Genomic DNA, 17,887 nt, shown 5'->3' with positions numbered 1-17,887 from the left:
CGCCGTGATATCGCGAAGTTTGTCGGCATCAGCGTCAGTAAGACAATCCATATGAAAGTTTAGATCGCCTAGTAGCATGCAATGCGCCGAGCGCATGCATGGTACAGAGAGGGCCGACTGCAAATCCTCAAAAAAGGACCCAATAGGACCAGGTGGTCTGTAGAGGAGAATGCCAGTACAGGTCTGGGACGCCGATATGTGGAGCGTAAAACCTAAGGCTTCACAGCCGGCAATGTTGTCGACCGCAAAGGAGGAACAAACAAAAGCCTTGTCCACTATCAGGGCCACCCCGCCACCTCTTCCCTCCGTTCTATCCCTCCTTAAAATGGAATAGTTGGGCGGAACGGCACAGGCAATATCAGGTTCCGAACCCACTCCCAACCAAGTCTCCGTTAAAAATAGGCAGGAGATCTTGGACTGCGTGAGATGATCCCAAATATCTAAGGTGTGACGAGGAAGGGACCTGGTGTTAAGCAACGCGCAGTGACAATGTTGGGGAGGGGTAGGATGAGCACAGGTAGGTGGTCCTGTTGAGTGCCAGTTGCACACGGGGCAGCCTTTGCCTAAGCGGCGGCCACCAGGAAAAAGAACAGGACAGGCCGAGTAGGAGGGGCGCAAGGCATACAAGGTGGCAGCGCTGTACACCAACATCCTCAAACTACAAGAAGGCACCCTGTAGACAAGCAAGCTACAAGCGCCGACCGCCAGAGTCCGGCCCCGTCCGCCTCCGAGACGCGGACGAGCGCAGACGGGCAGGACTCTGGCACGACTCAGGCGCAGGGAAGGCGCTCCGCTGCGCGTTACCGCTGCGCGCTACCAGCGAGCATTAAATAACGTCGTCTCGGCGTCCCAGGTGACCTGGACGCTCAAAGATGGCGCTCGCGCTTCCTCCCAACGCAAAATGGCGCTCAAACCCTCCGCCTCCCGGAAACCCGGACCCGCCAAACAGCGGTGGTGATTCCTGTTTAAGGTGCAAGGTAGGGGCCAGAAAGCGCGCTTAAAGCAGGGGAGAAGGCACTAAAATTAACAAAAATGGAGAAAAAACGGGAAATATTAAAATTAGCCAGCAGAGCAGGCGCGCGACCAGCGCTCACAACAGCAGGGCACCAAATAGTATTCTCGCCCTAAGGGGCACTAAGCAGGCTCACCTTCCGGTCTGCTCGCCCTAAATAACGTCGTCTCGGCGTCCCAGGTGACCTGGACGCTCAAAGATGGCGCTCGCGCTTCCTCCCAACGCAAAATGGCGCTCAAACCCTCCGCCTCCCGGAAACCCGGACCCGCCAAACAGCGGTGGTGATTCCTGTTTAAGGTGCAAGGTAGGGGCCAGAAAGCGCGCTTAAAGCAGGGGAGAAGGCACTAAAATTAACAAAAATGGAGAAAAAACGGGAAATATTAAAATTAGCCAGCAGAGCAGGCGCGCGACCAGCGCTCACAACAGCAGGGCACCAAATAGTATTCTCGCCCTAAGGGGCACTAAGCAGGCTCACCTTCCGGTCTGCTCGCCCTAAATAACGTCGTCTCGGCGTCCCAGGTGACCTGGACGCTCAAAGATGGCGCTCGCGCTTCCTCCCAACGCAAAATGGCGCTCAAACCCTCCGCCTCCCGGAAACCCGGACCCGCCAAACAGCGGTGGTGATTCCTGTTTAAGGTGCAAGGTAGGGGCCAGAAAGCGCGCTTAAAGCAGGGGAGAAGGCACTAAAATTAACAAAAATTGTCCCAGGGATTTTTGTCAAAAGCGGATTACCTCGTGTCAATTGGATCTTTTTATATGTTTGTCTGAAGACGAACCACCACACTGTACTCTGGCGTCTTTTGTAAATATTTCCAGGTTTATTAAATCCGCACTTTGTAAATCAGCCAAACTTCCGGAAATGAACGCAGAAAAATGGTATGACAGCGGGTGCTCCAAAACACACAAGGCCCTTTGGAACCTTCTGCAAGCAAAGCCACGTTGCCAAGCAGAGGTCCGGAAGGCCAGGGCTGCATTTAGATTGGCCTGCAAGGAACGTAAGGCTCAACTTAAAGAGGAGTATTGGGAAAAGTAACTAACCGCCAGTAGGCAACGCAATATCGTGTCTTTTGGTAGCATAGTTAGTTCTCCTTCTTTTTTAGTAATGACCACCTCTCCAACCAGGCCTGTATCATCCTTTCTCAGGCCTGGGTTGACCATTTCGAGGCTATCTATAGCCTTGATGAGGAGCCTGACCCAATAAAAGACCACCAGACAGATGACCATGTCATTTTTACTTTACCTGAGCTCAGAGCCGCCATCTCCCAATTGCTATCTAACAAGGCTACAGGGCCTGACTGGGTTCCATGGGACCTTTTCAAAAACTGTATTGACTTATGGGCACTGCTAGTGACCCTATATCTAAACGCCACAGCCGCTGGCCCTCTACCACCTACCTGGTTCCATTCAATAATAGTAACAGTTTTTCAAAAGGGAAATAGATCAGACCAAGCATGCTTCGGGCCTATCTCCCTCATAAACTCAGAGGTGAAAATCATTGGCCAGATTTTATTAAACCGTTTAGTGGATTGGGCCACGGATAAAGGCTTTTTAACAGACTTACAGTATGGGTTTCGTCCCGTTCGGGGGACCATAGAGCAAACTCTTAACCTTTTGTGTGTGATGGGCAAAAAAAAATTGTGGCTCCCTTTTGTTTTACAAACATTTCTAGCAAAAGAATCTAACTTTGTGTAATGGTTGGGTATTTATAATAATACGGCTTTGTTATTTGCACTAAAATACCTGAAAAACTGGATGGGTGTGTGCCGCTGAGAATCATCTGACCTAGCTATTTGTTCATGTATCTTGCAGATATCCGGGACCTTGTTTGGGAGCAGGGTCGAAACAATGTTATTGTGACAACTGCAGATCGCCACATGCTGAAACAGAATTCACAAGAGACTGTTGGTAAGGATTCAAGAACAGTGTTTCCTGTTCAATATATGTGGGGTGTGTCTTCTGTGCCCATTAGTTATGCAGACGCCTGTTGCACATAATTATTTAATGCCCCTCTTCTGCACCGAGCAGAGGAGGCTGAAATGCCTGGACAACAATTTTTCTATTCAGGTTGATAATATGAAAATAGGCAAATTACACAAGATTGCACTCAAGGGCATTGTATTTGTTAAATAGCAGGGCAAGGTTGACTTTTGGATGGCCTGGTTAGGAAAGATAGAAGTTAAAAAAAAAAAAATGGGGAGGAAGTTAAGTCCAGAGTTGGAGTTGGACTAATCTGCTTATATGCCAAGTTCACTACTTGGTAATGATGTATCTTTCCCATTATAAAATGCATTTACATATAGTGAATAACATTTTTTATTTTGTGCATGCAATAAACCTAATGTTTGATCCATGTGAGCTGTAGATCACAGGCTTTGCATACTCCTGCTATCTACTGTTGGGTCCGGATGTTTGCAAGTTGTTTTTCTTTGAAGAAGTCTTTCCAGTCTTGAGGTAAGGTGATTCCTCCTTTCGGTGATAGTGTGCATGGGCATCAACTCCATTGTTAGATTGTATTTTTTTCCGCCATCGGGTTTGGACATGTATTGCTGCGTTCCGGTTCCAAACCGTTCCTCTGGTTTCGCTCGGTGCGCAATTCACTTACCCTCGTAGGTATTGTTATGCTATTGCGTTTCCCATTCTTCGCGTATCGTATTGGTTCAGAAAATGATTTTGATCAGTAACTTCGTGGAAGGCTCTCAGGCCTAGCCGCGTCAGGCCACCTCGCAGTCGATGGGACAGATTCCATTCAAGTTCTGTCCCGGGTGCCACTCCAAGTACCTGCGCATTGACTCGCACAAAGTGTGCAACTTGTGCCGCTCCCCGGAGCACGACGAACAAGACTGTGACGCGTATAAATCGTTTCGATTCAAGAAGACGCTCCGTGACCTTCGGCCATGACGTCACGAAATGCAACATCAAAGCGGCTCCATTCCAGATCTCTTCTGAGAAGTGTCCGAACAAGACGTCTACAACGCGCAAGGAGCTGAGGAAGCAGAGGAACTCATTTCCGTGTCCGAAGCAGACTCCGACATGGAAGAAGAGATTCCGGTGGGTCAGTGTACAGTGAGTACTGATCCTCCCCTACCCCAAACGCAACCTCTGCCCAAGAAAAAGGCCCCGGTCCCTCCTCTGCCTTTGGGCCAAGGTCGGCACAGAGAACACGTTTCCAATGCCCCGTCTTTCGGTCCGGCACCAAAACAAATACTAAAGCCTTCCAACTCGGGATCGAGTCCGCCTCATTCGGGCACCGAGCCGAAACAATCCGCATCGAAACCGAAATGTGTTTCGGAAATAACTTGTTTGGTACTGAAACCAAAACAATCTTCGGATCCAAAGAATTTGGCGCCGAAAACCTTGGCTCTGAAAATATTGGCACGGAAAGAAAAAACTGTTCCTACTCTATCAAAAGAGCCTCGTTTTGACGTCTCGCCTTCAAACCCGGACCCGAAACAGAATGAACTGGTCGTCAATCCCAAAACTGAACATATTCATGCACGATTGTCATTAAAACGCAAAAATGAAGACACTTACCACGTTTCTCTAAAGAGAAGAAATGTTGCTACTAACCCCTCTCCTCCTCTAACACCTCCTTCCCTACCTGATCCAAATTTGTTGATGACACCCACAAATTTACCACGACCACAAACACCTGATAACCAGGATGTCGGGGACGGGGTAGATGAGGATAATCCTGATCCATACAGATCCAAACATAGATAACGATCCAGATCTATTCCCTACAAAACCCTCTCCACCTGATGATCATGTAGGGTACATAGAGCTAATAAAAAGGGCTGCTGAATGTCATGGAGTTCAGCTTAATAAAGAATCACTTGAGGAGGATTTTCTCTTTGAGAAACTAAGCTCTTCCCAAAGATCCACCCACACACTGCCTATGCTTAAGGGTATGCTAAGACATGCAGACGACATCTTTAAAGATCCTGTTCGCGCACTAATTCTTACACCAAGGGTAGATAAAAAGTATAAATCTGTACCATCGGATCCAGTTTTCATCGATGATCAATTACCATTGGATTCCTTAGTGTTTTCTAATACCCGTAAACGGGCAAACTCGCAAACATCAGAGGATGTTCCTCCTCCAGACAAGCAATCTAAACTAATAGATGCCTCTGGAAAAAGAGTAGCTGCACGAGCAGCCAATCACTAGCGTATTGCCAAAACACAGGCTCTTTTGGCTAGATACGACAGAGCGCACTGTGACTAACTTGAACAATTGCTCCAATTTCTACCTGATGAACATAAGTCTAAGGCACATAACTTAGATCAGGAAGGAAAACTTGATTTCAAACACATCTATTAGATGCAGCGGACACTGTGGCTCGTGCAATCCACACCAGTGTCTTGCTCAGAAGGCAGGCCTGGCTTAGAATTTCAGGGTTTAAACCTGAAGTACAGGCTTCTATTTTAAACCTACTTTTTGATAAGGAGCATCTCTTTGGTCCTGTTGCAGACACTTCCTTAGAGAAGATGAAGAAGGACACAGATGTTGCAAAATCTATGGGAGCCCTACAGTCCCCATCCAATCTGGGTTCCTTTCGTAGCTCCTTCTACAGGGGCTGCTCAAACAGTATCTACAGACAACACCTCTGCTTCCTATAAAAACAACAGTCAGTCATCCTCTTCTAGAGGTTACTTTCGAGGCAGATTTAGAGGCAATAATGGCAAGGGAAGAGATAATTGTTCTACACCCCGCACCTCCCCCTCAACAAACAGTGACTTGCCTCCCCTTTCCCCGATCATGCCACACCTGTCGGACGTCTCTCTCAATTCCTCCCCGTCTGGCATACAATAACTTCAGACAGGTGGGTCCTAGGAATTATGCAATTTGGTTATTGCCTGGAGCTTACCAACAACCCCCCAAACATTCCTCCACATTCACACAAAATGTCACTAGACCATCTACACCTCCTCAAACAGGAGGTTCACTCTCTTCTGCAAAAGGGAACTATAGAGCCTGTACCATTACAATATCAAAGGTCGGGCTTGTACTCTCTATACTTTCTCATACCCAAAAAGGACGTCTCTTTCAGGCCTGTATTAGATTTCAGAGAGAGAAATCAAGCTATTCACTCAGATCACTTTCATATGGTCACTCTTCAGCAAGTGCTCCCACTCCTACAGCAACACGACTTTATGTCTTCTCTAGACTTAAAGGACGCATTCTTCCATATTCGAATACATCCCGCTCATCGCAAATATCTCAAGTTTGGTAGTAGTAAAAAAAATACTACCAGTTCAAAGTGCTTCCATTCAGAGTCACCACTGCTCCCCAAGTATACACCAAATGCCTGGCAATAGTCACTGCCTACTTGCGAAGACACCATATTCATGTCTTCCCATACTTGGACGACTGGCTCATAAAAGCCAGCCCTTACCCAAAGTGTCTCCTGCACACTCAAATAACACTGCAATTACTGCACAATCTGGGATTCACAGTGAATGTGTTGAAGTCCCATCTCCAACCCTCCAACACATGAAAATATTTGGGAGCCACTCTCAATACTCAAAAAGTTATAGCCTCATGCAGCCAGCAGCCAGAATCTGCAATATTGAGGCTCTAATCTCCCAGTTTCAGCCTGACCAGAAACTACCAACTCAAGTATATTTGCAGCTACTGGGAATGATGGCTTCTTGCATCATGATAGTTCCCCCTGCAAGACTTCACATGCGTCTCCTTCAAGAAAGCTTAGCACGTCAGTGAAATCAGTCTCTGGGTCAATTATCAGATCTAGTGTTAGACAGCCGTACCCATCGCTCTCTGCAGTGGTGGAATCCACAAAACGTATCCAAAGGGCGGGCCTTCATCGACCCAGTTCTACAGACTGTGCTAACAGCAGACTCATCGCTCACTGGTTGCGGAGCTCATCTCCATAATCACACAGTTCAAGGTTTGTGGAGTCAAAAGCAAAAGCAACTTCACATAAATCATCTAGAGCTGCTAGCAGTATTTGTAGCGCTCAAAGCCTTCCAGACTCACCTTGCAGGCAAAGCTGTCTTAGTCTGCACTGACAACCTGACAGCCATGGGTTACATATAACAAGCATTGGCATAGCCAATAGGTCTCGCTTGTGGGACCTTATAAGTATTTAGTTACAAGGAAATTGTGCTGCAAAACAAAATACTTATAAGGTCCCAGACACGAGACCTATTGGCTATGCCAATGCTTGTTTTTTAGTCCCAGCTCTCCCCGTTGAGCTGGAGGGCTTCGCCACCGTTTGGCTCCTCTGCCTAGAGCTCGACTCCCCCTCCCCTCTGCAGCTCCAGCCTCAGCTTGCACCGATGCAGGATGCAATTCCAGCCGGTATATGCTGACTCTGCCGGATACAATTGAGGACCCCTGGAAGCCGCGCTGGGCAGCTGCGCGCCTATCCCGTCGCAACTGCAGAGCGGCAAGAGAACACGGTGAGCCCGAGGCCCCCACCACACAAGCCCCGTGTATGACAGAGGGGCTGACGCAGAAGCCCACAAGAGAGCGAGTCACATTTCAGACACCAGAGAGGAGTTAGCTTGTGGCGACACACGGACAGTAAGACAGGGACAGGCATAGATAGGTGGGAAAAGGCAAACAAAAGGAGGAGTGCTGCTACGGGCTGGGGAGGGGGATGAGAAATGAAAGGAATGGCTGTGTTTGCGGGGAGAGAGAGGGGAGGTGCTGGTGTGAGAGGGGGGAGGTTCTGGTGTGGGAGGAGTGCTGCTACGGCAAGGCTGTGTTTGCGGGGAGAGAGAGAGGGTGGAGGTGCTGGTGTGGGAGGGGGGAGTTGCTGGTGTGGGAGGAGTGCTGCTAGGGGAGGAGAAGCCCTGGCCGTGAATGCTTGTGCATGTTCACGTGAACTGCAAGAAAACGCCGGGCTGAAAGCCCTTAGTTTGAAGAGGATTTTGCCGACATGAATTCTCGCTCCGCTCGATGCGCATGCGCGCATCGATAGGTCGCGAGACCTAAAAACAGGGGGGCACACTCTCTCCAACTGTCACGCCTTGTACAAGCCATTTGGAGGTGCGCCATACATCACAATATCTCTCTCCTGGCCGAGCACCTCCCAGGAGTAAAGAATCAAATCGCAGACCTTCTCAGCAGGCAGAGGCAACAGATTCACAAGTGGGAACTTCACCCTCAAGTTCTCCTCCCATTCTTTCAAATGTGGGGTTTTTCACAGATCGATCTGTTCGCCACACACCAAACGCAAAATGCCCAAACTTCGCCTCCAGGTATCCACACCCATTGTCCAAAAGCAATGTACTTTGGATGAACTGGTCAGGGATATTTCCTACGCTTTTCCCCCTCTCCCACTCATTCCACTAGTGGTTCGGAAGCTCAGACAAACATCCCTCATACTGTTCCTTGTAGCTCCCACATGGGCCCGTCAACCTTGGTTCACTACCCTGTTGGAGCTCTCAGTAACTGCTCATCAAAAACTACATCATACACCCAGTCTCCTCACACAGAGCAATGGAGACATAAGACATCCTGTTCCCAAACAACTCATCCTAGTGATCTGGCACCTGAAATCATAGAGTGTGGTTATCTGAATCTTCCACCAGACTGTATGAACATCATTAAAGAGGGCAGAAGGCCTATTACAAGGGCTTTCTATGCAGCTAAATGGAAGCGGTTTGTTATATATTGTAATAACCATATTCACCCGCTAGATGCTTCCATTCAAAATATAATTTGTTACTTGCTACTCTTGCAGCAGTCAGGATTGGCTTACACATCCATACGCTTACATCTCACTGCAATAGCTGCATACCTTCAAAATAGACAGCATCTGTCACTTTTTAGAGTAACTGTTATCAAAGCTTTTATGGAAGGACTCTAGTTATTCCTCCAAGACTTCCACCTGCTCCAGTGTGGAACCTTAACATTGTCCTGACTAGACTAATGGGTCCACCCTTCGAGCCACTGCATAAATGTGAACTGCAATTTCTGACTTTGAAAGTTGCTTTCGTCATTACTATTATATCACTCAGGAAAGTGGGTGAGCTTCAGGCACTAACCATAAGAGGAACCATTTTTCCAAATACACAAAGACAGTGTTTCTTCGCACTAACCCTAAGTTCCTACCTAAAGTAGTATCTGCCTTTCGCATCAATCAATCTGTTGAGTTACCCGTTTTATTTCCTCAACCAGATCCAGTGGCAGAACGCGCGCTACACACTTTAGATGTTAGAAGAGCATTATTATATTACATAGAAAGAACAAAACCATTTCGTAAAGCAAAACAACTCTTTGTGGCTTTTACTCCACCACACAAAGCCACTCCTATATCTAAATCGGTATTGCTCGGTGGATTCTCAAATGTATTCAAACATGCAAAAGCGAAGAGAACTTTACCAATACCCTCAGAGCGCATTTCACCCTCAAACTAGGGGCTACTATGGCTTTCTTAGGAAACATCCCCATAGCTGACATCTGTAAAGCTGCAACATGGTCTACACCACACACATTCACCAAGCACTATTGTGTAGATGTGTTAGCAAGACAACAAGCTAATGTAGGCCAAGCAGCACTTAAAACACTCTTTCCGACAACTGCAATGGCTACAGCAGTGGTTCCCAAACTTTTTTGACCTGCGGCTCCCTTGACCTATTGGCCATTGCCCATGGCTCCCCACTGTTACTTTTTTTTGGAGTGTAGCGCGGATGTAAGCCTAGCCTCGGGAGTACTTGCATTTTTCTCCCTGAAAATAGTTGGGATGAAGCTGATGAAGGTATTATAATCATGTATGCAGGATGTTTTGTATTACTAAGGCGGCGCCTATAATAAAATATTCCTATAAACACTTATTTACCCATGCCTTTTTTTAGAGTACCCTGCCAAACTTTTTTTTATCCCACTGACATTGCTAGATAGCACCCCTATGCATGGAGGCCCCATTGCCAAAGTGTTTCTGCGCTTGAAGAATATTTGCATGCACTTCCATTTCTACCCAACTTATATGTGCCAATACACCCTTTTCAGCGGGGGACTCGCAATGTTTTAAACCACATACAGCTTTATTTTTGCTGTCTCCTCCCTAAAATTGCATCCAAATCAATGCAAGTAAAATAAATTCCTTATTTATTTATTTTTTTAAACGTTCCTCTTTCTTGGTTCCTAATGTTGGCATTATGCTGTATAAAGTGTTTTACTTCCCTGTGCTCGAGGAGAGAGCAGGCCTGTCTGGAACTGTGTCTGTACTGAAAGAAATGTGTCCTGGAAGTAACTATTATTCAAGTACAAAATGTCATTACTTAATAATACTTTGTTTAATAGACAGGACAACTGTACTTTCCTGTTAACTTGCATTGGTGTAAAATGCATTTGGAAAAAAACAAAACTATTAACGAGTCTAACAAAATAAATCCGGCATCTTCTGCTTAGTTTGGGAGTGTTGAAAAGTGGGGATCCAGTGAAATATGGGGGTCATCTCCCTCAACATGCCATCAATTAAGCACTACGTTTACATCTTTAAGCATTTCACTTACAAATCATCGACATCATGTGTTTAAGTCTAATTAGTTTAACTGAATCCAACAACCTCTTCAACAGTGGTTGTTGCGTGGCTTCCCTGGCTAGGTTTGATGGCTCCCCGGGGAGCCACGGCACACAGTTTGGGAACCACTGGGCTACAGGTTAGCCACAGCTTTGGTAGAATACTGCTGTATAGTCTATGCAAAGCATGTGATCTACAGCTCACATGCCTCAAACGGAAAATGTTACTTACCCAGTAAGCATCTGTTCTTGGCATGTAGAGCTGTAGATTCACATGTGCCTACCTGCCTCCCCGGGTACCTGTACCTGTTGCAGTTTCTTACTTCTATACAGACGCATGGACATCTCTATTCTACTCTTACTAACTCCATTCTCATCCTCTGCGGGAAAACAATCGAACAATGGAGTTGATGCCCATGTGCACTATTATCGAAAGGAGGAGTCACCTTACCTCGTGACTGGAAAGACTTATTCGAAGAAAAAACACTTGCAAACATCCGGACCCCACACTAGATGGCAGGAGCATGCAAAGCATGTGAATCTACATCTCTACATGCCAAGAACAGATGCTTAATGATAAGTAACATTTATCTTTCACAGGGCTGCTAATAACGACCCTCCAATATGAATTGGTACATAGTCTTTAAAATACCAGATGTTGAACTTTTCTGGGTGGTTACTAGAGTGACTGCTTGTGACTTTCCATGTGAAGGATTATCAAACAAATGTATCTAACGTATCTCACTGAGTTATTGTCTCGGAGTACTCACCAACCCTCCTAATGAAAGTTTCCCCAAACTGCATACCATTAAACATGATAGAGCCCGCTTGTTGAGGGGTAAGAAGCTCCTCTTTAGAACATGTCTTCGTAATAATAAATAGTACATTTAAACCCCCTTGCCAGCAATCTTCCGATTTTATTCTCATCTCCGGATTATAAATAAATTTGGCATCTAATTTACCTTGTCTTGGTCTTCGCACCACTGGCAGTTCCGAAAATATGACTAGGGAAGATGTGCACTGTCAATGTGCCCTTTCATCACCTTTGTGGCTCATTGCATTATTCATAATCCATTTGCTAGCCCACAGCATTGCTTCTTTGCCATCGCTGACAGAATGGAAATCTCTGCATAGCTAGGCTTTTATTCTGTGTCGCCGCTGCATGTTGTTCCAGAGTGGATTATGCATTTGAGCTTGCCAGTCAGATCTTTGATGCCTGCTGCAATTGCCATATTCCTTATTATTTCATGTAATTAGTGAACGTATGACATGGCTCCTCTTTTGTCCATCACATCACCTCATAGTCAGAGCTTCCATGTAAGATGGAAGCATATAGATAGTGGGAAAAGGAAGAATGCACCAGTAGAAGGCCCTGGACTAGTGTAACCTATACTGTCTGCCTAGAAACCTAGCAAATCTGTGGAGACCATGGTGTGTAGGAGGGAGTGGTGCACTGAATAGCTATAGTGGCAATACCAGTAAGAACTACTCCCAGATAACTTGCAGGAAGGCTCCTGTTCTGATGTAATATGCTCTGGGGAATGGCCATCTTGGTCAAATGAAACTAAAGCATTGCGTGCGCTTTTCCAAAACTAGCTTGTTATCCTGAGGTTATACAAGAGATTCTCTTGAGAGACTGAACACTGGCCAACAAAAAAGTGCTATCTTAGATACCACATTCGAATAAGGCCTGCATATACTTACCATATGTTGGAGATGCCATGTTGGTAATAGAAACAGTGTCAAACTGCACAAAGGGCGTCGTGAGATACAGAGCATGGGCGTCAAAAGTGGGTCAAAATAAGATCTCTAAACTAGGGCAATGTAAGAAAATGTGCACAAGTGTGCCCTACTGCTGTCCCCTCTTCCCCACCCTAGCCCCAGACTTACTCAGTAACTGCAAGTTGAATAGATAATTTCTGCAAACACTACTTTACGTGTGGGGGTTGTGGCACTTTGAAGTCCATGAGACTGTACACATCAGGTACTCCGACTAGTACCTGTTGGTGCGGGTGACATAGGGAGTTCTCTTGCCAATTAGCCAAAAGGAAAAGAGACAAACATGAAAGGAAGGCAGTAGCATAGGGGAGGTCACTGATATCTGTACCCCACTGTTTGCGGGAATGTCATCTCCATGCCTTCCCGCATTGACAGCTACATGTTCTCCCCACCTCACATTAATAGTAGGCTTGGGCGGTAAATTCCGTTCCGCTCGCGGAATTTGGGTAATTTCGCGTTCCGCGGAGAACGGGAAATTGCCCAAAATTCTGCGTTCCGCGACTTCGTGGAATTTTTTGCTTGTTCGCGTTCTCAAAATCCGTGTTCGCGAGATATTTCCCCCGAGCACGCAAACAGCAATTGCGAACAGGAAAAAAGCATCGCGAACAAGCAATTCCGCGTGTTCCAGGAATTTCGCGAAGATTTTGTACCATTTCGCGGAGATTTGCATAACGCGGTTACGCAAATTCCACCCACCCCTAATTAATAGCTCATTTCCTTTGCTCCTTACTCCAGCTCAGCAGCATTTCATTTGCTTTCTTCACACCGCAGTTTTTTTTGGGTGTTGCAGATGTAAGCATTTATGAATCAGATCGAACATCTCCAGAATCATCTGCTCCTGCTTCAAGGTTGTTTGTACCCTCTTGACGTTCTTCAGATGTGGCAAGAAATAATTAATGGATGTGTTCCTGAAACCTTGCCTAGAATAAATCATTGGTACTATTGCTCATAGTAACAAATTCAGTCTCCCTAAAGTAAAAGTACTCTTCCTCTCCTTCATCCACAGCCTGTCTCTGGAAAGCCTCCTTCCATATCTGCTTTCCCCAATTTCAAGTTCTAGGTCATCCAGGAGTTAGACTCCTCTGGTCATCAGTAACTGGTACCCATCACTTCTTCACCATAATAATGGAAAGATGATTGATGATTCAAGAGAATGTGGTTCACCTATGTATCTTCAACTACTAGATCTACAGTGAAACATGGTGGCAATATTTTTAAATAGTTGTCAAATGGCACCAGTACTCATGGACTGAAATCTGATTCACTGATTTGGCCACCTGATGCTTTCTGACATCCTCCTAGATGGCTACAAAATCATCATTAAGAAATTGCGATAGAGGGGTTTGCTGATGTATCAATCGCTAGTAATCGCCTCTAAGATGATAGGCCCAAACTCCTATAATTCAAACGCTTATCTGTGTAATGCAATCACTGGCCCCATTTCTTCCTTCTCCCGAGAAGTCATATGCCACTACTAAAAAGAGGTCTAAATCCTTTGTTGTGGACCTCTTATACCTACGACAACATTTCATATCCACCTTGAGTGCTCCATAATAGGATACTTTAATATTTGGATCAATTATCTGAGCAATGCCAACACCCAAGATATAAGCAAAGACATTCCCAAGACAGGATTTTTCACAGCTGGTGCACTTTTTTACCCACAATGCGTATCTACTCTTTTCTTAAATATCCAATTTAGCCATTCTAAAATAAACACCATTGCCCACAACTGTTTACTTGCGCTTTCAAAGAAGGGTGCTAGTGCATATAACCCACCAATATATTGGGTACAAAATTAAAACTGTGTTAAACCAGTGGATGTGCTCTTCGCTTTCGAAAGAACACCTTTAATCTCTTAACATTCTCTACCATCGTAGTCAACATGTAGGACCATCTTTACTCGGCTATGCCTGCTTCCCTTGAGGCTATTGTCCCTTCTCAGAAAGGAAAGCTAAAACAGCTGTAATACGAAACAATAAATAGCTGTCTGATGAACTCCATTTACTGAGACATAGGACCCTTAAAAAGAATGGAAAATATGTAGCATATCTTTCAGTCACATGCAGCTGTGGATATAAATTGGACTAGGGACCCCGAGAGAGCAAAACAAAGGCCAACTTGAATTTTCTTAGCTTACAAGCTTAAACCCCACCCAAATAATTGTTTGTTTATGTCAGAAATGACACTAGCAGGTCATGTGCTATTTCACAATATGTATTTAATGACCCTCTATCATTGTTCAGTAACAAAACCACTCTCAAAAAAATGTTTTTGCCAAAGCTTCTGCCAGTCTGTGAATGCTGTTTACTGACCAAGTTCAACCCGTTTCAGAGGATAAAATCTAGAAAAAATGTAATATCATGGAGGGGTTAGAGGGATGACTTCCAGTCCGCAAAGACTGCCATGAACACCTTTTGTCAAGAATACATTTGATTACTGCAGTAAGTTTTCATTGGTCCTGAATAAACTCAATGGTTGCAAGTGGTTACTCATCAACTTCGCTTCACTCCTTTTGAACGTACCACAGCCACCTCTACTTTGAACTATTGGGAACAGACAGGACCAGTTTTCGGGATAAACTGGGCCCCTTTGAAATTTTTGGACTTGGATTTCAAGGCAGCCTATTACATGTCTCATTCATACCTCACCAACAAAATTAACATCTACACTCTATCCACTCCGTGAACTTATCAACCCATCATCCCATTCTACCTCCAGATACTTTTGTACAACGTCCTGGTTCAGATCCTTTACCTTCATGTCTCCCAGCCATAAGAACGTGCTACTCCATTCTTACTAAAAGCATTTGCGAAAGCCCTCAAGGCTTACCTATTGGCCATAGAAGGCTAGCTGAAAGAAATTACTAGCTTTTACCAGAGAATGTAGAACACTCTTGGCTGATTGATCACCCAATCTTGGAGTGTGCATCTCTCTCTCTTTTTTTTTTTTTTTTTAAACTTCATTTTTGTACGATAAACATTCAAACAGTTTCCCCCACAATTCGGCATCTTGAAGAAAACACGTGTACAGTTCGTTCGTCCCCTTTTGGCCCACGTGGATACAGACAGACAAAGTACTAGCATAGGAAAAAAAAATCTTGGGATTCAAAGCATATTGCAGTAACAACAAAAATCGGATGTGCGTTGCCAGCAGGGCACTACTCCAGGGCAAGTCCCCCCTCCCCCCTCCCCTTCCCCGCTCCCCCCCACCCTCACCCTCTGAACCCGACTTCTCTGGGGTGAACAGTTCAGCACTAGTGGCATCCGAGTCACTGGTAGACGCTCCCACAGCACACATCATCCTCCATGCAAGCAAGTCCTCCTGTAGCTTCTCATCCCTGCGGGTGCGCTGCATGTGTGTTTCCTCCGCCAAAGACCATTCCCTGACATCTTTCAGCCACAACGATATGTCCGGGGCCCTTTGTCCCATCCAGGTGATAGCCAGCCTCCGCCTCGCCAACACCAACAACAACTGCAGCATCTTATAGGACAGATTCCTCTTTTTGGGCTTGGGGACCAGTGCCAATAAGCAATGTAAGGGGGTCAAGGCGATCCGGAGGCCCGTGACATTCCGAATGCGCTCCACCGCTGTCTTCCAATAGTCTGCAACCCGCGGGCACTCCCAGGCTAAATGCAGAAATCCCGCCCCCTCCGCTCCGCATCTAGGGCAGTCGTCCCTCCTGTCTACAAAAATGCGACGCAGGGAGACCGGGGTCATATAGGTGCGATGGACAAAATTGAAATGTACCAATTTAAATCGTGCATTGCACGACACCTTACGGGTGAGAACCCCTATGCGTTTACGCTGCCCTGGATCCAAGGCCACTCCTAGGTCCGCCTCCCAGGCCGCCCAGGACGGGGCGACCGGCGGGACAGAGTCCCGTCGCATGGCAGAGTACAACAACGTGATCAGCCGTCGTCCCCTACCACAAGAAAGAATGATGTTAAGAGTATGGGACGTTTGAGGCGCCTCCGGGAACTGCGGTCAGGTCGCCCTCGCCATCTCCTGGAGTCCCCTGTAATGCAGGTATTGCCCTCCACTCAAACCAAAGGCCTCCGTAGCTCGTTCTAGGGAGACAAATGAGTAATCCGGGTAAAGATCCGCTAGAGTCTCACAGCAGCCTTCCCGCCAATTCCGGAAGGACATATGATCCTCCATAAGGACCACGGGTGCCAGAACACACTGGTAACTCTATGTGGAAGGGGGCCCGCCGCAAAACTCTCAACAAATCGCTGCCAGATTCCCGCAGCTTGTCGCACTACATAGGGCAAGGTCTCATCCGCACCTCTTCCCCGCATCAGGGCCACCTGTAGCTCCTTCTCATCTGCTCTGCCCGCTAGGAGGCCCAACTCCCAATTATCCGTGCCCGCGAACCATCTCGCTGCCGGCAGGAGCTGGGCTGCATAGTAATAGAGATCTAATCTCGGGGCCTCCAGGCCCCCCTCCTCCCAGCTCTGGAAAACGGTGTGCAGCGCAACTCTGCTACGCCCGCCAGCCCAGAGTAACGAAGTGAGCAACGTGTTGATCGTGCGAAATATTTGCGGGGGAAGCGTACTTAAAGAGTTCTGCATGACGTAGAGCGTCCTTGGCAGTATTACCATTTTTGCAACAGCCAGCCGTCCCATAGGGGAGAGTGGAAGCGTGTTCCAGAAGGACACAGCCTGCTGCAGGGAGCGGAGCACCCGCTCAGCGTTACGGGCCAGCAATTGCTCGTCTGACCTGGCCACCTGAATTCCCAGATATCGGAAGGCCTCCACCTCCCATTTCAATCCCAGCTGCGGGAGGTCAACGTGCGGGACCACACCATAACCCGCCAGGGGGAAAATTAGGGACTTTCCCAGATTTATATGCAGACCTGAAGCTGCACCAAAGCCATCCAGTAGCCGCAGCAAGACAGGCAGTGACTCACACGGGGAGGTCAAGTAAAACAAGGCGTCATCCGCATACAGAGAGATCACATTCAAGGTATCCCCCACCCTTAACCCCCACTGCGCCATTTCTGAACGGACAGAGACTGCCTGGACTGTGCATCTCTAACAAATTTTCCTTAGTTAGGTATGGGTATGTGTTGCCTACTACTGCTTCAGTCTACCCTTTCCTTCCACTTAGTTTCTTCAACCACTGATCCCCGAGTCCTTCAGTAACACGAGAGACAGCCTGCCCAAGAATGTGAAATGGTCGACTTTCAGACAAGCAGCTTATGGTGGACACTTAAAATGTTAAATTACTGGAGCAATGTATTCTTTCTGACCACAGCTGAAGGGGAGGGATACATGTAACAAGGGAAAACACAAGTCTTCATCTATCAAAACTATTTTACAGGAAAGTGACTTTTCTGTTGATCCTTCTTTGCTAAATATTGTACTTTTTGTATAGTTGCTGTTTCATGCAAATAAATGCAAAAAATATAAACATGAAAAGATGGATGCCAATCAAATAGTAGCTTTTGTAATTTCTTTTAAATTGATTAAATAGGACATCAGACTAATTGCTTGCAACCATCTGCTGCAGCTGTGAGGCAAAGATTGCTGAGTAACAAATCGGTGGCTGTAGGAAGCTGGCTCTGTATATACTATACCAAAGAGAGGTATAGTGTGCAC

General features: G+C 46.4%; 1 protein-coding gene across 3 annotated transcripts in view; it reads left to right on the top strand.

Moving 5' to 3' along the window:
• The window catches only part of PCNX3 (pecanex 3), a 713,235-nt gene that overhangs the window by 124,044 nt on the left and 571,304 nt on the right, over positions 1–17,887 (top strand). For all 3 annotated transcript variants that reach the window (XM_078660716.1, XM_078660718.1, XM_078660717.1), the window contains exon 5: positions 2,822–2,917. In XM_078660716.1, coding sequence (XP_078516842.1) covers positions 2,822–2,917 — 96 coding nt within the window. The remainder of the gene's footprint in view (positions 1–2,821; positions 2,918–17,887) is intronic.

Source organism: Lissotriton helveticus, chromosome 9, assembly GCF_964261635.1.
Source record: "Lissotriton helveticus chromosome 9, aLisHel1.1, whole genome shotgun sequence".
Lineage (NCBI taxonomy): Eukaryota > Metazoa > Chordata > Amphibia > Caudata > Salamandridae > Lissotriton > Lissotriton helveticus.
The sequence above is the reverse complement of the archived record's forward strand: the minus strand, read 5'-3'. Positions and strand labels throughout refer to the sequence as shown.